Source organism: Halichoeres trimaculatus, unplaced genomic scaffold, assembly GCF_033239565.1.
Source record: "Halichoeres trimaculatus isolate MK-OKI-2021-1 unplaced genomic scaffold, fHalTri1.1 fHalTri1_scaffold_4, whole genome shotgun sequence".
Lineage (NCBI taxonomy): Eukaryota > Metazoa > Chordata > Actinopteri > Labriformes > Labridae > Halichoeres > Halichoeres trimaculatus.
In genome coordinates, this window is record NW_027437182.1 from 1,829,082 (window position 1) to 1,850,601 (window position 21,520).

The 21,520-nt window shown below is 40.7% G+C and overlaps 3 protein-coding genes across 4 annotated transcripts; 2 read left to right on the forward strand and 1 right to left on the reverse strand.

The window, feature by feature from the left end:
- Positions 1-3,159: 3,159 nt before the first annotated feature.
- Positions 3,160-6,884, reverse strand: LOC141789040 (tetraspanin-33). Its single transcript, XM_074668310.1, has 8 exons — positions 6,828-6,884; positions 6,190-6,247; positions 5,695-5,819; positions 4,279-4,353; positions 4,080-4,175; positions 3,871-3,999; positions 3,578-3,739; positions 3,160-3,501 (listed from the first exon to the last, which is right to left on the reverse strand). The coding sequence occupies exons 1-8, from the start codon at positions 6,882-6,884 to the stop codon at positions 3,361-3,363; spliced, it is 843 nt and encodes a 280-aa protein (XP_074524411.1). The 3' UTR covers positions 3,160-3,360.
- A 4,927-nt stretch (positions 6,885-11,811) lies between these two features.
- On the forward strand, positions 11,812-16,872 carry reep6 (receptor accessory protein 6). Of its 2 annotated transcripts, XM_074668309.1 has the most exons (6): positions 11,823-11,956; positions 13,252-13,345; positions 14,928-15,066; positions 15,182-15,350; positions 15,424-15,554; positions 16,568-16,872. In XM_074668309.1, exons 1-6 carry the CDS (start codon positions 11,926-11,928, stop codon positions 16,577-16,579), a joined length of 576 nt encoding a protein of 191 aa, XP_074524410.1. In that variant the 5' UTR covers positions 11,823-11,925; the 3' UTR covers positions 16,580-16,872. The 2 variants fall into 2 exon arrangements, with proteins under 2 accessions (XP_074524409.1, XP_074524410.1); XM_074668308.1 differs by lacking the exon at positions 16,568-16,872 and having other exon boundaries at positions 11,812-11,956; positions 15,424-16,558.
- A 738-nt stretch (positions 16,873-17,610) lies between these two features.
- On the forward strand, positions 17,611-20,959 carry cunh19orf25 (chromosome unknown C19orf25 homolog). Its single transcript, XM_074667530.1, has 3 exons — positions 17,611-17,912; positions 18,548-18,723; positions 19,715-20,959. The coding sequence occupies exons 2-3, from the start codon at positions 18,582-18,584 to the stop codon at positions 19,894-19,896; spliced, it is 324 nt and encodes a 107-aa protein (XP_074523631.1). The 5' UTR covers positions 17,611-17,912; positions 18,548-18,581; the 3' UTR covers positions 19,897-20,959.
- The last annotated feature ends 561 nt before the right edge of the window (positions 20,960-21,520 follow it).

A 21,520-nucleotide genomic window follows, 5' to 3' on the forward strand; every position in this document is an offset into this window, starting at 1 on the left:
GCAGTAAAGAGGCGGGTCTTTAGCCTCCTTGCTAACAGCTACAGGCTCCCCACCTGTCAATCAAACTGGAGAGTTTTCAGTGTGAGCGGATGGTGATCCGTTCAGACTGAAATCCTGTTCTCAATGAGGCTGTAAACACGTTTATTTCTGCTATAAAAATCAACTTTCTGAATGGGTGTGTATGTGGTTTCTGCTGTTTCAGCACAACCCCTCTAGTGGACACTCCAGGAACTGCAGTCTATATCAGCTTTTAGCAGCTATTTAAACCTGATTTCTAAGATGAATAAACACATTCATGTCCCAAACTGAGACCCGGGCTCAGAGGACAGTTACAGTTTGTAAGCTAAGTGGCTAACATGCTAGGCGGTGAGGTGAAGTGCCCGCTGAACGTCTCTGTGTCGTAGAACGTGTTGGAGCGTAGACCTGCCTTAATCTGACTCTTTGAACCTTCGTTCTTTATAACTCTCAAACCTCAATAAGATCTGCCAACGCACACCTGTTACCAAAGCAAACCTTTGTCGAACTGCATCATGTAAATATTCTTTTTTTACTCTCTCTGATTAACTCAGGTGTTTTTGACTGAAGTCATGTTTCTTTATATCTGAATAAACTCTGCTGATGTACCTGAGTCTGTCTCTGCATCGCTCTGCAAACAGAGGAAGCTCCCGCGGCTATTTTTACCGCGCTGTCAGAACCTGCGGTTATTAATCCAATAAAGCGAGCGTGAGGCTGCACGGGACCGAATCCCTGAGACGACACGCAGCCACAGGTGCCTCAGCTGCTAATCCTCCACCACAGATTAAAGTCACAATGAAGTCTAAGTGGGAGAGGAGGAACAACAGGGATTAACCGGGTTTACTGAGGGGGTCTCCGGGCTTTGCATGCTGGGAGTTTCTCCTCTCAAGGACATCTGCCAGTAATAAAAAGACACGCTGACAAAAACACACCTTGGGAGATTAAAAAAAAAATCAGAAAGACGAAATACTCAAAGTTAAAGGTGGTAGATACATGAGATAAAAGGTCGTGTTCAATACAGACTAAAAGGTTAAAACCAAAAACATCTTTATTGGGAGAAGAGATAAATAAGTAAGAGATCAGTCACCATCTTTTAACTCTGATTGTTATAAATGAACCCACAGAGATCACAAACTGGACGACTACTTTGACTTTTATCTCGTCTCTTGCTGATTATGACTCACTGCATTACAATCTAACTTTTCCTGTATTCACAACCTGTTTCTTCATGATTTTGACCTTCTTTATTTGAAACAATGATGATATGATACAGTCCTTTTTTGGTTAATAACCCCTTGACTTTACCTTTATCTATGCCTACTAAGTCATTATTTTGACCTTAATTTTAGTTATGACCTACTGTGTCACAATTCTGACCTCTTCATAGGTATGACTTAATGCTCTGAAAGTTTTACTTTCCCTAAATTTATGATCTAGTGGGACTTTTTTTAAACATTTTTCAAGTATTACTTACTCTGTTATTACTTCAAGCATATTTTTGTTCCTTTTTCATAATTTTGACCTCTTTATAGGTATAACTTAATGCTTCATTTATTTCTAACCTACTACCACAAACACCGACCTCAGCTTTGACCTGTTGTGTCATTATTTTGACTTTTTTTAGACATGATATAATGCTGCATAACAACAGCTTTTTGACCCTCTATATATTTGAATAATTATATAATATTTGGAATTTTCTTTATTTGACACTGTAGTCAAATTTTGAACTCTATTTTGGTTGTGACTTATAACATAATAATTTTAACCCTCTATATAAATGACAAACCATGATATTTTTTAACCAGACTGGTTTAAGGGTCAAATGGTAACATTTTTTGAATGTGACTGTGTCACAATTTTAACCTTTTATATTTACTTGTTATGTCATTATTTTGACTTTTTTTAGACATGATACAATACTGCATAGTAGCAGCATGCACAGAAACTTTTTTGGTTATGATTGTTTCACAATTTTAACCTTTCATATTTAAGAAGTACTACACCATAATTTTGACCTTCCGTATAAACAGTTATTGTTTTGACCTTTCTTTTTGGTAATTACACATCATTTTAGCCTTCCATATTTAAGAATGACTGAACCATAATTTTGACCTTCTATATAAATGATACTATTTAAACCCTTTTTTTGGTAAGTATTCACTTGGTTATAATTTTGGCCCTATATTGATGACCCCCTTTTTTATTTTTGAAGCTTTATTGAGATATGGCCTGCTAGATCATAATTTTGACCATTTTCAGGTTATGGCTTAAGATGTTGTAATTTCTATAGTGTATATTTAATAATTAATCTCATAAGTTCGACTTTTCCTTTATTAATAACTTACATTATTATGATTTTGACCCTCTATATGTTTCAATAATTATATAATATTTGGAATTTTATATATTTGACACTGTGGTAGAATTTTGACCTCTATTTTGGACGTGACTTATAACATCATAATTTTGACCCTCTATATTTATCACAAACCATGATATCATTTTGACCTTTTACCTCTTTTTTTACATGTTTGAACCTTTTTTTCTATATTTCAGACGTTTTACATCATCATTTTGACTGAACATCTCCTGACCTCATTTTGATTTCATAACAATGACGTCAAATATTCCTTTTCTAAAATCTGAATTGTTCTGAACACTTGATTTTTTTTTTTTCAGAATTATTTTAAATTGACTTCATAATTCAGAGTGTTCAGAGCTGTAGTTTCTTCCCTTTATTTTATTCAGCTCTAAGTTTCCTCACTTGAATATTTGATTCATATGTTTTTGACTACCTGATAGAGAAGTTAACAAGTGTCTGCAGAGGAGTATGGATGGATTGGCCAGTATACAGATACACAGGTCTATTATTGGTTGTAATTCACTCTCCAGCCACTAGAGGTCACCAAAGGAATATCAGACAGTAAGAAGGTGATGTCAGTGCACCTGCTAGGTGGTTGTAGATAGAAATTACAATAGAAACTATTTTATTAATCATTAGAAATATATTTTTGAGTCTCTGGAGATTTCTAATAAATAAAGAGATATTTTAGAGAAAGTCAGAGAAGCAGATTAAAAAAGTGAAGTTTTATTTGTAAAGATCAGTTTTGTAATAAAAATATAAACTTTCACAGAGCGGCACAAACAGGTCACATAAGAAACGCTGAATGAGCAGCTGTTCAGTGCTTATGATAAAAAAAAATGAAAATAAAAATTCACTTTATTTGCTGAGGTAGTTTGACAGACAGCTGTTCACGCTGTGACACATGAAACATTCATTTAAAAACATCAAACTGAGGGTTCACACAGCTTCCTCCAGTCGTCAGCTTCAGGTTTCTGGGCTCAATAGTCGTCAAAGTCTGCGAAAGCAGGTAACCAGGTGCTCTCCTTTCTCTCCTGCCTGCTCCTGTACTCGTTTTCTCTCTGCAGCCGGACCTTTTTTATCCTGGAGATCTGCGCCGCAGCCAAACTGATCATCCCGACCTGCAGGAAGGAGAGCAGGAGACGTTAGCTCTGCTGAGAGGTCAGTAACGATCGCTCTGTGAGCTCCTGGTTTCACCTCCAGCAGCAGCAGACCCGCGGTCAGACCGGCCACCAGCAGCAGGTTGTTCTTCGCCCACCACACGATCTTCTCCAGACAGCCGATGGTGAAAACCTCCTGAGCGGCCGAGCTCTCCTCCAGCTGATGCACGCCGTAACCACACATGGTGTTCAGCACGGTCTGCAGGGGAGACCACAACCACAGGACGTTACAGACCTTCAAGGCCACTCTTTATCTGAGGTGGTGCTGTAATACACTCTGCAACCACTAGAGAGTGCCAGTGGAGCGGTCTCACAGGCTCTGGTTCTGACCTGGTTCTGCAGACCGACGCAGCAGGAGAAGGGGACCCCACAGGCCTCCAGGCTGGGGTTAGTGTCTGAACACTCAAAGTAGACGTTACGAGACCAGTCCTTGTAGCTCTCCACCCCGCAGCACTGAAACTGCAGAGACAACAAACTCTCCGTAAGAAAAACCAGGATTCAAACTCTGAGTCCTGAGTCTGAGTCTGGGTCTGCCTCACCTTCTTCTGGACAAAGTTGATGGCGTTCTCCAGGTCGGGGTCTTCTCTGTAGCGGACGATGGCCGTCATCATCAGCTTCTCCGTCCTCTCCATCACCTGCAAAAGGAACCACCATCGATAATCTGAGGAAGAGTCATTTCTCAAAGCAGAAGCAACAGGAAGTGGGGTTAGGTGTGTTTTAGTACTTCCTGTCTCTTACCATGTCAGTGAAGAGGTACCCCACCACTCCAGCAGCGATCTGCAGGAAGAGGATCATCGTCAGGATCGCCAGAAACTGCAGGAAGAAAACCACAGCTGGGGTAAGACATGGGTGGCCAACCTGTGGCACGTGGCTCTTTGTCTTTCGGTGTGCAGCTTGTCGATCCATTCATGAAAACATATATATATACATATGTTGTTATGAGTCGTGGTGTGTCAATCAATCTAAAATATTGATGTATTGATGCCAACGTTGGGATCAGTACTGATCAATTCTTGGGTTGTGAGATTGATACTTAAGTTTCAGTTTCTCTTCTCTACATGTGGTCCTCTCAACCGCTCATGTGCTCATAGCTATCTATCTATCTATCTATCTATCTATCTATCTATCTATCTATCTATCTATCTATCTATCTATCTATCTATCTATCTATCTATCTGTCTGTCTATCTATCTTTATCTATCTATCTATCTCTATCTCTATCTCTAACTGAACATGCATTACATCTGTCAAAGTTTCAATTTTTTCTGAGATTTTTGCAAATTAAAAAAAAGCTTTTTGCATTTTTTTAATTTCAATTGTTTGACCTTTTCTTACATTAAAATTTTTTTTGAGTATTTTTGCAAATTTTTTCCAATTTTTCTTTTTTTTTTAATTTCAGCAAATTTTTACAAATTACTCAAATTCTATATTTTTTTTTTTTTAAAAATTGCAAGTTATTAAATTTTTACAATTTTTGGAATGTAGAATTTTTGTTGAAAAAATACAGGGTATTTTTTTCTAACTAATTTGTGAAATTTCAGCAAATTTTTGCTCATTTTTAAAATTTCAAAATTTTTAAAAAATTTACTGAAGTATCTTTGATTTTGCAAATTTATGAAACATAATACATTTTTTCTTTTTTGGTAATATTTGCAATTTTATTAAAAATGAAAAACTTTCATTAACACAAAAACTTCTCCTTTGGATAATTATTGACTCGATTTTTTTTCATATTCATAAAAAATTTTGCACTTTTTGTTTTCACTTTAAAGATAAAGTAGATTCTGTGTCTCCTGAATGACTTAAATCCAGGTCAGCTGAGGAAAAATGGCGCTCAGGTAAATAAAGGTTGCAGACAAACTATTGCTTTTTATGTCCAGCAGAGGGCGCCTCATAGTATAGAGGTGTAACTCCATGCTATTGAATTGTTTACATTCTAATGCTTTGATCTCATTCTACTGCTTTGTTTACATTACTTTCCTTTGATCTTATTCTGCTACTTTGATTTTATTCTATTGCGGTGTTCTCATTCTATCTATGTCATTCTATTCTTTTGATCTCATTCTGCTGATTTATTTACATATTTTTCCTTTGATCTCATTCTATTGCTTTTGCTTTTATCTTTTTTTTTTTTTTTTTTTTGTGCCGTCGTACCGTCTTCAGGAGGCAGATGATGTTACGCAGAGCTCCGAAACATCCGAGGAAGGTGATGAGGAACATCACCGAGCCGACCACGATCAACAGCAGAGCTGGATCAACCATCACAGTGTCAACCACATCTACACACACACACACACACACACACACACACACACACACACACACACACACGCACACACACACACACACACACACACACACACACACACACACACAGAGTTTGAGATCCATCCCTCTAAGTCAACTTCAAGTCAGAGTTTAAACTTGTTCAATAAACTTTGTTTTCTGGCAGATTTTCAGGAATGTTATCAGCAGAGTATTGTTTTCACAGACACACACTTACACACACTCCCTGTCAAAGTGTGTGAGTCTTACACCACACCTTCATAGTTTCCACCTGACACACTGATTCAGACGAGGTGGGTTCATTAGCTCTTTTGTTTTAGCTCTAGTTTGAAATTATCAAGGGACATAAATCTGATTTCTCACTTTTCTCTTTGGCGATCTTGGCGTAGGTTCCCACGGCGATGAGGATGGCACTCACCACCTGCAGAGTCAGAGAAAAGATGCTTAACCTTCCTTTAAAATCAGCTAACGTGCCCAGAACTTAGCGTTCATGAGAGAAATTCATCCCCCAGAGTTTCCCCGGTTCCTCCGTCTGTGGTGGAGGCTCGTCTCTGTCCTCGTCAGCGGGAGGAAGCCGGAGCAACGAGGAATGTTACTCTGATCAGCCTCTTACCTTAAGACGATGAAAACATTATAAATTAAGAATTAAAAGACGTCTACAGGTTACTTCCTGCCAATCTTTAAGACCTCCTCAGACATCTGGAGGGAAACGTGTCTCCTAAGATGTTGATCAAGATGCTTGAAGTCATGCAGATCTAGACGTCAGATTAAACTCATCTTTGTCTGGACACAAATTTTAAGAATTTAAATTAAAAATTAAGAAGCAATCTGAGTTATTTCAAAGGTTTTTCTCCAGTCGAACACGTTGCTTCACCTTCTCTCTGTATTCATCCTGTGAAGTGTGAAACTGTTTCGCAACAACAGGTCGAGGAATGTGCTGACAGCGATCCAGATCACGGGTCTAGAGACTGATCTTTGATTCTGGATCTATCCAGACTCACCCAGAAGAAGTAGCAGAAGACGAACAAAGTGTACTTGATGGTCCGGTATCCTCTCATGTCCCCTCTGCAGGTCTGTGTGTGTGTGTGTCAGAGCGCTCTCTGAGTCTGTCTGAGGGTTTTATCTGCAGACGTGACGGACCAGGACGTGTGTCGGCCTGCTGCTCGCATTCCTCCTCCTCTGCACGCCGTCCTGTCATCTCACCCAGCCAGGCTGTCAAACCACATCTCATCTGCTGCTAAAACCGCAGACCTCGCTTCAAACTGCTCACAGTGCCCCCTACAGGCTGTTTGGTTCATTACATTAGCAATGGAAAAAAACAATTTCCCTTAGGCTTGATGAAGTTAATGTCATCTTTAATGCGAACAAACATTTTTTATCATTTAGCCGTTATTCAAGACTGTCCTTAACCCTGTATTCTCTCTAATGACCAGCAGGGGTTGACTCAACTTCCAGACTTTGTTCTCATAACATTAAAGCTCCCATCTCCTGCTCCTTTCCTGCAGTTTAATCTGGATCATTGATGTCTTCATGAAATGGTAGTAACATGTTTTGGTCCAAAAAGCCAATAAATCAAGCACAGCAGCATTGTTTCCAGGCTCTCATAGCCCCTCTGTTCAGAACGCTCTGATTTAGTGGGCGTGGCCTTCATATGTAAATGAGCCACCGCTGATACCGCCCCACTCTTCCACGTCACTGAGAGCGGCGCCACGAGCTCCGAGTGCACAATGTTTAGAAAACAGAGAAGCTCGTTTACCGTAACATTACAGGCTAAAACAACAGGCTAACTGCAGCTAAAGTTAGCATCCTGAAGCTAACACAGAGACAGGGGGGACACTGAGGAAAAGCTCTTCCATCTGCTCCACAGCACACAGCATTTAAAATACTCACATTTCCAGGGTCCCAGGTTTGTTGGAGGATGGTTGGTAATGTGCCTGGATTCAGGACCAGTCTATTGGCTAGCCCTCTGTTGGACTGTCCAAAGTTGGAAAAGCAGTCGGCCGTGAAGTGACTAACACACACATGCTCAGTTTTACTGAGTGTAGCTGGAACATTTCCTGATAAATGAACTCTAGACACTTAGTCTGTCTTCTTCTGAGATGGGAAGCTTGAGCATGGAGCTATGTGGCTGTTTACAGCCAAAAACAGAGCAGTGATGGCTCTTCAACTTTGGCATTCTCCTCGGGGGTATCTGCCCCGGTGGACCAATCAGGTCAGACTTGCTCCTGATTGGTCAAAAAAGGGAATCGCTGACGTCAGCAAATCCCCCAAATCCAAACAGCTGGTTTTAGGTCAGGATTTTACATTAAGCTCTACTAAGAACAGGTTTGGTCGTTAAATATCACATTTTGTGGGCTGGGAGGAAAGACAAAGACCCACAAATTTCACTAAAAGACTTAATAAAGTGATTTTTGCAGAATATGGGACCTTTAATACTTTTACTTTAAACATAATGGTTTCTTTTTGATGACATTCTAACTTTATTCTTGTAAAATTCTGGCTGTTACGTAACATTACGAATGTGTTCTTCTATTATTTCGACTTTATTCCCGTGTCATTCTGACTTTAGTTTTCCAGCAGTAGCTCAGTCCATAGGGACTTTGGTCTGTAACCAGAGGGTTTCAGGTTCAAGTCCCTGCATGGACTTTGGAAATTGGGTCGATAGCCACAGAGGTGTTGGCATAATTTCGTGAAGACTGTCCAGATGCCCTTGAGCAAGGTACCATACCCTGCAACTGCTCATTGTTTCACATCGCTTTGGACCGAAACATCTGCTCAGTAAATTAGTAAATTGTCATTTTTGTAACTTTTTGACTTTATTCCTGTAACATTCCGGCTTCATTCTCGCAAAAATTCAGACTTCATTCTCATAACATACGGTCTCTTTTCTCGTAGCATTCCGACTTTATTCTTGTTACATTCTGGTCTTAACATTCATACACGCTGCGTATTTCCTGTAATCTTACATAAATCGTACATTACACAGGTTGCTAGGCGCCGCCCTGTTGGCTATGGCTGCCTTTTGCAGCAGCTCTCTCTTCTTTGTCTGTTTCTTGTAGTTTTTTCGTCTCTTTTTCGTCATCTTTGTATTTGGAGTGGATCGTTACTTTGTATGGTTCATGGACACCAAACTTTTTGTGTCTTCAGTTATATTTTTACTACTTTTTTCCTGTGTTTGTCTGGAGATCCTACATGTAACCATGGCTGCATTGTTTACATGTGAAATCAGCTGTTAGCAGCCTGTAGCATGTCAATGCTAACTGGTGCCGGGCCAGATGTTTCCCCACAAGGTGAGGAGAAGGAGGTGAGGACGACGTGCTGGTTCTCAGGTGTGAGCTAAGAAGTGACGACATGGACCTGTCCTTCCATCCATCGTTATTGGGAACGTAAGATCTATCTCCAATAAGATGGACGAGCTAGCTGTGCTAACCCAGCAACAGAGGGAATACCAGAGGGCAGAGTAGCACCATGCTAGGATCCAGGATCCAGGAGACAGAGACTGAACAGACTGCTGAAGAAGCTCAGTCCTGGACCCTGTGGAGGTGGAGGCTGGCTGACTGGACAATGATGGACAAGCTGTCAGCATCTATTTTATTATGGAGCTTTTTACACTTTCTATACACTTTCTTACTTTGGTTTTCTTGATTGCTGCAGTGACTAATTGTTGTATCCTCATTGTTGTTAATGAACTCTTTAAATCAAACCTTTGGTCTCAGAAACACTTGGAGACTTTTCCTCTTGTGGTAAATATCTCGTGGTGCTGGATCATAAAAGCTTGGTTTATCTGTTCAGGGTTTGTGTTGTGTTTAAGGTCTTAGAGTAGATCACCTGACTCACCTGCTTCTTCTTCTTCTGTGGTGTATGGGTGCGCCTCCTCCCCCTCCTCCTCCTGCTCTCATTAAAGCAGATTGTTTCTGTCAGAGGATTACACTCTGCTGTTTTCCTCTCAGCTGCAGGTCATCTCCCTCCGTCCCCTCTGTTGTTTGAGGACCCGGTTGAGGACCTGGTTGAGGACCATGGGAGTGCTGGACCTCTTCACTTCCCTCAGAACCAAAGCAGAAAACTTCCTGAACGAGAAGAACGTGGTGACAGACCTGCTGGGAAAGGTGGAGGAGAAAACGGGGATCAAGAAGAAGATCCTTGCATTCGGTGGGTGAGGTTTGTTCTCCTGTTCTGGTTCTCTCTGCTCGGTTCTGGAGGGACATGTTCAGGGTGGTTCCACAGCCCGTTTGTCTGTGTTGTGTATTGTTGTTACGTGTCTTTTGCATGTTAAAGGGAACCTGAAGAGGATTCAGTTAATCCTCCTGTGAACGTTACGGCTGCTCCAGATAACAGCTGCTGTCTCTGCCTCAACTTTTCTGGGTCAGCTCAACATTTCTGTCCAGACCTCTGGACCCAGACCTCTGGACCCAGACCTCTGGACCCAGACCTCTGGACCCAGACCTCTGGACCCAGACCGGCTCTCATATTTATACCATTCATCATCATACTCATTTATTAACAGTTTATTATATATTTTATTTATTATTCACATGGTATTATTATACCACTCATCATTATATTCATATGTTTATTATATAAATGTTTTATTACACCTTTTTACGCCATATAAATTAATTTATCATTAGTCATATTCATTATACTAAATTATATAATATCATATTATATTGTATTGTATTAAATCATGTTATATAATATAATATAATATAATATAATATAATATAATATAATATAATATAATATAATATAATATTGTATTATATTATATTATATCATGTTATATTATATCATATTATATTTTGTTATATTATATTTTATTTAATGATACTTTATCATTTACACATTGTATTTTTTTCATTCATCTTTTTATCTCATTTTCATAAATCATTATACATCATATTGTTTCAATAGTTATCATAATTTAATTTATCAGCGTGGACGAAGATGGACTGATCTTACCAACTGATCACACCTCCTGTTCTTCTGTCTGCAGAGGCCAAAACAATGAGAGACGAACATATAAATATATATATATATTAAATAAATAAATAAATAAATAAATAAATGAATAAACACTGTTTCATAACATCACCACCTATTTTGACTTCAAACTAAAAAAAAAAAATTATGACTTAATTCCCATGGCCTTACTCCTTTTTGACTTGAAACATCAGGGCTTTATTTTTGTCACATTACAACCTTTATCTCGTTATATTCTGTCTTTAGCTTCTGGCATTACTACTTGTTTTTTTTTCTCCAAACATTATGACTCAAATCTATTTTTCTTTTCAGAAAGTGTTCTTACACCCTGATGACTTTTATTCTTGTACACTCTAAATTTATTTCCATAATATTTCATTTAAAGTCCCTGTGAGGAGTTTCAAGGTGATCTCGAAAAAGTCTCCTTTCTAGATATCTGCCTGATCATAATCCACACTTTAAAACGAGATTATCAGCAACAATAAAGGTTATTCCTCAATGCTGCTTCGTAGCTTCCCGATCAGGTCGACCAGGACCAGATTGATGTACAGCACTTCGAAGTCTCCATGACAACACCACGCCGGCTGATGAAGTTTAGCATAGAGAAGAGAGATCTGTGTTTTCTCTGCTGATAACGATTTCTGTGATTGTTTTCTCAGTGATGGGGGACAGAGTAGAGCTAAATATAGCCTGCTGCTAAACTACGGTACAAACTGACAATGTTTGGTTGTTGATACGATTCAAACAACAGAACTACGTTACTGCTCTGATGAATATCTTCAGACTGTTACAAAGATTTGTTTGTGACGTCCAGTCCCTCTGCTCCTGATAAACCACTTTTTAAAGGCCTGAAGCTGAGGGAGCAGCTCTGATGGTGCGTTCAGGGTCTGAGGGGGCAGTGGTCACAGCGCTGCTTCAGGATGAATGAAGGGACAGTTAATATGGAGCAGAGCAGCTGAACCAGTCAGTCTGAGTGTGAACAGAGTCTATTCATGCTCCTCCTGCTGCTCATACAGAGGATCACTAACGCTGACGTGATGTCACCGCCGTGCCTGGCGCCCAGCGTCCCGCTGCCTCTGCTAAAGCAGATTATCAGAGACGGCCCGGCAGAGCGGCTCCATGTGTGAACGGACACGAAGGCTGATCAGAGGTAGGACGCCTTTCACAACACCTGTGCTGCGTTCACTGACCTGCTCAACACCTGTGCTGCGTTCACTGACCTGCTCAACACCTGTGCTGCATTCACTGACCTGCTCAACACCTGTGCTGCGTTCACTGACCTGCTCAACACCTGTGCTGTGTTCACTGACCATCTCAACATCTGTGCTGCGTTCACTGACCTGCTCAACACCTGTGCTGCGTTCACTGACCTGCTCAACACCTGTGCTGCGTTTACTGACCATCTCAACATCTGTGTGCTGCGTTTACTGACCATCTCAACATCTGTGCTGCGTTCACTGACCATCTCAACATCTGTGTGCTGCGTTCACTGACCATCTCAACATCTGTGCTGCGTTTACTGACCATCTCAACATCTGTGCTGCGTTTACTGATCATCTCAACATCTGTGCTGCGTTCACTGACCTGCTCAACACCTCTGCTGCGTTCACTGACCATCTCAACATCTGTGTGCTGCGTTTACTTACCATCTCAACATCTGTGCTGCGTTTACTGACCATCTCAACATCTGTGTGCTGCGTTCACTGACCATCTCAACATCTGTGTGCTGCGTTCACTGACCATCTCAACATCTGTGTGCTGCGTTTACTGACCATCTCAACATCTGTGCTGCGTTTACTGATCATCTCAACATCTGTGCTGCGTTCACTGACCTGCTCAACACCTCTGCTGCGTTCACTGACCATCTCAACATCTGTGTGCTGCGTTTACTTACCATCTCAACATCTGTGCTGCGTTTACTGACCATCTCAACATCTGTGTGCTGCGTTCACTGACCATCTCAACATCTGTGTGCTGCGTTCACTGACCATCTCAACATCTGTGTGCTGCGTTTACTGACCATCTCAACATCTGTGCTGCGTTCACTGACCATCTCAACATCTGTGTGCTGCGTTTACTGACCATCTCAACATCTGTGCTGCGTTTACTGACCATCTCAACATCTGTGCTGCGTTCACTGACCATCTCAACACCTGTGCTGCGTTCACTGACCTGCTCAACACCTGTGCTGCGTTTACTGACCTTTAAGGATCCATCTGCAGACAAACAGATTTTTAGGTGTTGTGCTCTGAGTCTTGTTTTTTAACCTCTGTGTTTTCAGTCGCTCCTCAAAGACAAACTGTGTGAGTGTCAGGGTTGAGCTCAGCTCTGAGGAGACATTAGGTGTCGATTGGTTGCTCCGATGGTTTGGTTTCCTGCCAGTGTCTTGTGGTGCCACGTCTCTGTGGGTGTGGACATGAAGAGTGTCTCCTGTGTCCTCTCCAGGTGCCGTCTCGCTGACAGGACTCTACCTGGTGTACGGATATGGTGCCTCTCTCGTCTGCAACCTGATTGGATTTGTCTATCCGGCCTATTATTCGTGAGTATTTCGTAATTAGGACACAGATCTGCTTAGGTGTGTCCTTCACTCTGAGACACAGCTGTTATACTACAACTCCCAGAAAGCATTGCTGCCAGAAACTTGACAGAGCAAAAATAAAGTTTGGGCTCTGTTATCTCCTCCTTCAGTCTCTGCTCTGGTGTTACAGTCCTAGAGGTTCTAGAATGTTCATCATCAAGCACAGAGAGCTTTCTGTCTTTGTGATGTCACTACATTCCGGAACTCGTTGAGGTCACAGAGTGATTTTAAAGCAAACAGACTCTTAGCTTTTTAACCAGCTCTGGCTGCTCCATTATAATCACTGAGTAAACTACATTTATTTACCTTATTTATTAATATTCATTCACGCATACTTCTGTTTATTTTTATTCTGTCCCTCTGGTGTCCCCGTAGTATCTTATAATGATTGAATCTATTTTTCTCTTTCTGGTGTTAAATGCTTATTTCTGCCTCTGTCTGGAACAGAGGGTCAGGGGTCGTTTACGCGACAACAGTTTGAATAAACGAAGGTTTTGTTGTGTTTCAGCCTCTCGTTTACACAGAAAGCAGATGAGATGGGAACTTTTAAAAACAGCCACAGAGTGGATTTTTTTTTCTAAAACGCCACAGCCACCGTTGCCGTCACACTTTGCTTGGCGCATACAACAGCACAACAGTAGCGTTACGATCATTGTGAACATACATGTTGACTGTTTTTAACAAAATGAGCATCTGTTGCTCCACTTCTGCTCTTAGCATTCACCAACACACCAGATGATCGGCCCAACTCTACTTCTACCAAGACAGTTATAGCGCCACCTACAGGCCTGGCATGCTTACACTACAGGGTTTCCAGTCCCTCAGCGTTTCTGTGTAAATGCAGACTTTTTCCAATGTGTTTACGGGACCATAGCTGCTGTCTCTTTAAGGGTCCCCGCTCCACAAACCATCGTCACTCAGAGCTGTGGGAGACCTTGGTGTTTGAGGCCCCGTGCTATTCTTTAGAACAGAGCGTATGAGCAGTTTGAAGATGGAGGATCACAAAGCGTCCCATGGGCAGATGGGGTATCTAATCCCTGCAGCAATTTCCAGTTGTCCAGGAGGCGTTCTTATTAAATGTCAAACCACATTTTGATAAGCTAACAGCCACTGGTTGAGGTTGGAATGTAGATCTAGCCCCCTTTGTAGTCCATGACCTGCAGATACAGGATCTGACTTTGGAAGCAAGTCTTGGCGACTGGAACCAGAACCAGACAATGTTGGTGTTTGAAGGAAATCCAGTACTTCACAGGAAAGATCTGAGAGAGAGGTAGTCATGGTTGTAGCGGCATCCCATCTGGGTGTTGGTGATGGGGATTACGTGTCCCAGCAGGCCGGGGGATTCTTGCTAATCCTTCCTGAGGGTGTCTGGCTCAGCGTCCTTACTCTGTTTTCACACCATAACCTGATCATTGAAAAATGAAAGTAGGCTGTCAGATGGTGTCTTTGCCAGATCCCTCCATGAGGTCCCTGATTTGAAGCTTGGGTCTTGGTGTCAGTTGCGTGCCGGGCTTGGTGTTGAATTCTGTGATCCTGTCTGTAGAATCAAAGCCATCGAAAGCACGAGTAAAGAAGACGACACCAAATGGCTGACGTACTGGGTGGTGTACGGTGTCTTCAGCCTGGGCGAGTTCTTCTCCGACATCTTCCTCTACTGGTTCCCGTTCTACTACGCTTTCAAGGTGAGGGAACACTGAGGAACCAAAGTGAAACCTTCGTAAACTAGCTTTGTTTTAAAAACCAGTAGACCCTTTCCTGACACAGCTAACATACGTCTTCCTGTCTGCTGTGCTTCAGTGTCTCTTCCTGGTGTGGTGCATGGCCCCCATTTCCTGGAACGGCTCCCAGATCATTTACAACAAAGTAGTCCGGCCCATCTTCCTCCGCCATGAGGCCTTTGTGGACAACATAGTGAGCGACCTCGGTGGGAAGGCCATGGATGCTGCAGAGAACCTCACCAGAGAAGGTACAGACCACTTCACCACCAGAGTACTGGACTTAGGACTCTGTTTCACTGAGTGTCCCTTTCCTCTCTGCAGTCCTCTCCACTCTGATGAAGAACAAGGCCCTGGTGAGTCCAGAGCCACCAGCCGCTCAGCCTGAACCCAAGAGTTTACCAAGCACATCGTCAACTAGAGTAGCTCCGCCAGAGCCAGAAGAAGAAAAACGGGTATGTACGCCTTTAAGACAAGACAACCAAACCTCTGATTTCTAATTTTTATGTATTTTTGGGGCTTAATGCAACAAAACACACAAGAGCTGGCTCCCGTTTTCCAGGTGCTCTTTAAATTACTGTAACTCTTCAACCATTTGGATTGGCGGGAAAATTCAAACCACAGGAGGCTCCAGGACAGAACCCTGAGGAACACCAGTAGTGACAGGAAATGACCAGTTGAGACCAGTTCAGGAGTGTGTCAGTGATTCTGAGTGAAGCTGATATATCAAGAAGGACTGGACTTATTCATAGACGTTATTGTCCGACATGTTTGCGTGGACCTGAGATGCTGCTACTGTAGGCGTTCCTACAGTTCCCAGAACTATAACAGAGTTCCTGCAGTCAGGAAACATCTGTAACTACTGTTTTCAGGTTGTAAAAAGGCTGAATTCAGTACCAACAGGCAAAAACAAACCAGTCCCGTGAGTTGTAGTGATGCATTTGTTTCATCGACTCCTTCATCATCTGCTGTTAGTGTTTCTGGTTCTGTTGGTTCTGGTTCTTGCTCTCATTCTGTGTGACTCTTGGTGTACCGACTCTGAAATCAACCGTTAAAGTGAACCTGCTTCCTGTTCCAGCCTTTCCTGGGGTAGCGCGGTGGGTAAGTCAGCTGGTTTGGTGTCAGTAGCATGTCCCAGTGAGTGATGTGTAAAGAGTATTAGCGTGTAGCATGTGCTGCAGATTTAGCTATAGTAGCAGATGGAGTTGACAGAGTCCTTCATAAAGACCTAAACAGACCTGACCCCCCCTCCTTAGACTGATCTTTTAAACCGTCATTATCAGCTTCTGAATCAGCACAACCAAAACATGATCTTTGCGCTGCTGTCCTAGCGTCCCTGAACAGTCTGAACCCTTCTGAGCGTGTGCAGTCGGCTCGTTTGTTTCCCCTTCATAACGTGTAAATAAAGGATCGAGCTGTTTGCTTCTAGCATCATTTCACACCTTCTCTCTTTTTCCCGTGGTCTCAGTGGTTCAGCTAGCAGCAGAGGAGGAGGAGGAGGAGGAGCCTCGTGAGGAAGAGAGGAAGTTTTCCTTATCATCATCACAGAACCCAGCGAGCAGATCACCTTCTATCAATGAGATTGATTTTTTTATATATATAAATATATATATATATGTCAGATGTTATATTTGTACCAGTCAGTAACAGAATTTAATAAAAAAGTCACAGTTTGGTCCAGAACTCTGATCTCTCATGAACATTTAATGATTGTTTTTTTAAAAGTGTTACATCTTAACCTGTTTAATCCCAGTGGCAACAATAGTAGTCTCACTTTTTGGTTTCACTTCTGGAATCTTTTGAAGTGTTGATTTTTAAAGTGAAATAATAGGAAAAAATAAATATATAAAAAAATAAAATAAAATGTAAGAATAAATAATTCAAATAAATGAATAAATAAAAAGGTTAAATAATGCATAATATAATAATAAAATATATAATAATAAAAATGAAAGAAAATAATAATAATAATAATAATAATAATAATAATAATAATAATAATAATAATAATAATAATGTAAAAAAAACATACTTTTAATGGACTAGGAAGGTAAAAGTAATGATATGCATGCAAACAAAACAACTTTGTTCATTAAATATTACCATTTTTTTCTGATATAATTTAAAGCTCATGCTAAAAAAAACATTAAAATGATAATAATACATCTTTAATATCATAAAAGTATGATTACAGCCTAAATCCTCTAACTTCTCTAGTAAAATCACAACTTAAAATTTCTTTATGAAATAATTTATCTTGTTTTGTTTTTAAAGCTATTGACAACCTGGGCCTCATATGACGAGAAACTAATCACATCACGTGTTTGCAATATAAAATCATTAATGTAGTTAAAAGTCATTTTAATAGAGGGCCTTGTGTTAAATAATAATGCCGGAGCAGAACCAGCAGAGGGCGACAGAAAACCCGCTGAACGTCTTAATGAACGTACAAAGGCACAAAAATGATCATTTAAAGTATAATTCTGAGCGTTAAACAATAATTTTAATCAAAACAATACCCAGGGTGAAATAAAAGGATGAAGAATGAATAAATAAAAGAAATAGAAGGATTTAATGAACGTTTAGAGGTTTAACGGAGTGACCTCATTGCGTCCACTGCTGACGTAGTGACGTGGCACACACCAGGCAATGCAGTGTTGTTATCCGTTAGCATTAGCCGCTGCCTGAGAAAGAAATCCTTTATTTCATCAATATTAGATCATTAACGTGCTGTAATCCAGAGTAAACTGGAGAGAACAGACTGGATTAAGGCTGGGACTCTCTGTTTGTTCCAACGAGGAGGCTAAACTCAGGTAAGAACACACGAACTGCGGTATACCCAAATCGCTTAAACAAGAAGCCGAATTCCCTTTAACGGTTTATCGAATTCAGCTTAATCCGCTTCTATATACCTAAAACAAGTCAATCTGTCTTAAAGAAATACGTTTTATGAATCTTAAGGACTTAAATGTAAATTCGGCTCAAAGATATTTCCTCTTCCTGGGACAGAAGTTGGTGTTAGACTGAGTTAGCATGTTAGCATTAGGATCAGGAGTGTGCAGTCAGTTTGCGGTGTTAAACGATGGCTGATATAAACCAGGACTCTCTGTACGAAAACAGACGTGTATTTATGCCGTTTTTTCAGAGCCGAATGAAGGACAGCGGTCTTATTTTATAAATTATACCGTAATTATTTGCCTGTGAGTTTCATTTCTCCACTGACTCTCTAGATTATGTTGTTTTGATGGATTTATCAAGAGGACTGGTTATCCCAACCCCGACATATTCTCTTCTTCCGTTCTAGGATTAATTAATAAGTCGTAGGGACTGAATGATGGTTAAAAAGGATATTAAAGAGTTATTATTTAAAAAAGAAGTATGCAGGTTTTTTTCTGTACCAGTATGTGGTGAGTCATTTTACCTTGTCTTGAAAACTGGTCGGGGACAGGTTTGTGGTCAGATGCTGGAGGTGGAGCATCAGGATGAACATTGGCTCCAAAAATAAGAAGCGGGTAGTTCTGCCCAGCCGTCCAGACCCCCCCTCTGTGGACCAGATCCTGGAGGACATCAACAGAGCTGCTCCAAATGACCAGGTCTTCAGCATCCTGGAGCAGACCGGACAAGGTGAAGCCACACGGACAGTTGACTAACTTTGACACTCAAACATAACCAGACCTGACCAGGTGTAGTTTTCTGACTGTTGTAGTTTTTATGTGGTACCTGTAGTTTTCTGACTGTTGTAGTTTTCAGTCTGGTACCTGTAGTTTTCTGACTGTTGTAGTTTTCTGTCTGGTACCTGTAGTTTTCTGACTGTTGTAGTTTTTTGTCTGGTACTTGTAGTTTTCTGACTGTTGTAGTTTTTTGCTGGTATCTGTAGTTTTCTGACTGTTGTAGTTTTTATTGTTTTGTACCTGTAGTTTTCTGACTGTTGTAGTTTTTTGTTTGGTGCCTGTAGTTTTCCGACTGTTGTAGTTTTGTCTGGTACCTGTAGTTTTCTGACTGTTGTAGTTTTTTGTTTGGTACCTGTAGTTTTCTGACTGTTGTAGTTTTTTGTCTGGTACCTGTAGTTTTCTGACTGTTGTAGTTTTCTGACTGTTGTAGTTTTTTGCTGGTACCTGTAGTTTTCTGACTGTTGTAGTTTTCTGACTGTCGTAGTTTTTTGTCTGGTACCTGTAGTTTTCTGACTGTTGTAGTTTTCTGACTGTCGTAGTTTTTTGTCTGGTACCTGTAGTTTTCTGACTGTTTGTAGTTTTCTGACTGTCGTAGTTTTTTGTCTGGTACTTGTAGTTTTCTGACTGTTGTAGTTTTCTGACTGTTGTAGTTTTCTGTCTGGTACCTGTAGTATTCTGACTGTTTTGGTTTTTAGTCTGGTACCTGTAGTTTTCTGTTTGTTGAAGTTTTCTGACTGTTGTAGTTTTCTGTCTGGTACCTGTAGTTTTCTGACTATTGTAGTTTTCTGTCTGGTACCTGTAGTTTTCTGACTATTGTAGTTTTTATGTCTGGTACCTGTAGTTTTCTGACTGTTGTAGTTTTGTGTCTGGTACCTGTAGTTTTCTGACTGTTGTAGTTTTCTCTCTGGTTCTTGTAGTCCTGACTGGTTCTCCTCCTCCCACAGACTCACCCCGGTCCCCGGACAACGAGGTGGAGTCCAGGTTCCAGCAGTGTCGTCAGTACCTGGAGCTGAACGAGCGGCTGCAGGAGGTCAGAGGTCGCCTGCTGAGGCAGAGGGAGGAGCTACGAGCGGCGGGGGAGCAGCTGGACAGCGACGTCGCAGAGGTAAAAGGTCAAACGCTTTGACTCTACGTTAAAGACTCTCCTCTTCCTCCTCATCGTGGACTGTTAATCTGACGCTCTCAGAGCTGGATCAGGTCCGAACCCACCAAAGTGCCCTCGAGCTGGACTCTGTGTGTGACCTCTGACCCCGGAGGAGAAACGTGCTGCTGAGTGGAGCAATCAGATCCTGTCAGCTCAGAGACGATGTAGATGTTTTGACTCTGTGATGAGTTTTATGTCATTATTTCATCCTAATCATCAGAAAGTGAAAACCCTGAACCCTCAAACTGTTCGACTCGTCACGAAATGAGAGGAAACATTTCATTACATCCATGTGCAGTCTGTTTTTCTGTGTGTTAAGAGTTAATGAGCTTCACTAACGGATCAGAACAAAGACAAATGCCTGTTGCTCTCCTCTGAATCACATCAGGTAAAAACATTTCACGTCTTCTGTCTGTGCTCCTCCTGAAACTGTCTCCGCTCTCTGAACAGAATCAATAAAGAGTTGGACACCGTGCAGCAGCGTCTCTGTGTCTGTGTCAAAGGAAGCTGCTCATCACTTTAATGAAACACGTCACTTTTTATTGGATGAAACATTTAGAATGACACATTTCTGTTGCTTCGCCTATGTCACATGACGCCGCACACGCCTGTGGCCTCGTTCACACCGGAGCCGGGCCGCAGACAGTGACGACGTATGAACTTCCAGAACCTTCTGATGGCTTTGAACATGGAGCCAAACTCCCCGAGCATCATTCACAACTTTTCCAGCTTTCATCCTGACCTCACCCTCAGGCTGCTCCGTGATTATCAAACAGAAAGTTTTTCAAAAAACTGATTTTAGAGTTTCAACACGTCAGGCTTTGAGCTGACTGATCAATAAGAGACAAAGAGAGGAAACTTTTAATCAAACAACAATGAAGAGCAGCCATGAATAAACTAAAGAAATGTGAATTTAACGTTTTATTCACCTGCTCAGTTTGAATAGATGCATCAAAAAAAGTGAATTTGAAGAGCGTGATCTGAAACTGTATTTTAACCCTGTTAAGCCTGACCCACCTAATAATAATAATAATAATAATAATAATTTTAAAATAATAATAATTTCAAAATAATAATAATAAAAATAATAATAATAATTTCAAAATAATAATAATAATAAAAATAATAAAAATAATTTCAAAATAATAATAATAATAAAAATAATAATAATTATTATAATAATAATGAAAATAAAAATAAAAGCCTGATGGAGCTGAGATGTTTATCAACCCTTAAGACAAAATCCACTACACTATTGCCCTATCATTTTGTTTACGTTATATTTTTGTATCACATTTGATAAATTTGGTGATTTTAGTGAAGTTATTCTTACAATTCAGAAAATACTGACTCTAAAAAATTTGAGTAATATTTTTGACGTTATTTAAACCAAAACTTCTTGAAAGTGTGTGAATGATTTCATGGGAGCAGCCATTTTGAAAAAGGCCAAAACACAACTTCAGACAATCCTCTAGGGGGCAGTATACACTTAAAAAAAAAAATGAACAGGTTTTTAAGGAACCTGATTACTCATCCTTAAATCTGAAATGTGCAAACAAATTTAAAATTGAATTTTATGAAAATAGAGTCGAATGTTCAAGTTCGG

Coding starts and splice junctions, on each gene's coding strand:
- LOC141789040 (XM_074668310.1), bottom strand. CDS start 6,884: ATGAGAGGATACCGGACCATCAAGTACACTTTGTTCGTCTTCTGCTAC. Junction 6,248..6,827: donor TCTTCTGCTACTTCTTCTGG/GTGAGTCTGGAT, acceptor CTGACTCTGCAG/GTGGTGAGTGCCATCCTCAT. Junction 3,502..3,577: donor CGGGTCTGCTGCTGCTGGAG/GTGAAACCAGGA, acceptor TCCTTCCTGCAG/GTCGGGATGATCAGTTTGGC.
- reep6 (XM_074668308.1), top strand. CDS start 11,926: ATGTGTGAACGGACACGAAGGCTGATCAGAG. Junction 13,346..14,927: donor GTCTATCCGGCCTATTATTC/GTGAGTATTTCG, acceptor TCCTGTCTGTAG/AATCAAAGCCATCGAAAGCA. Junction 15,067..15,181: donor CGTTCTACTACGCTTTCAAG/GTGAGGGAACAC, acceptor GCTGTGCTTCAG/TGTCTCTTCCTGGTGTGGTG.
- cunh19orf25 (XM_074667530.1), top strand. CDS start 18,582: ATGAACATTGGCTCCAAAAATAAGAAGCGGGTAGTTCTGCCCAGCCGT. Junction 18,724..19,714: donor CCTGGAGCAGACCGGACAAG/GTGAAGCCACAC, acceptor CTCCTCCCACAG/ACTCACCCCGGTCCCCGGAC.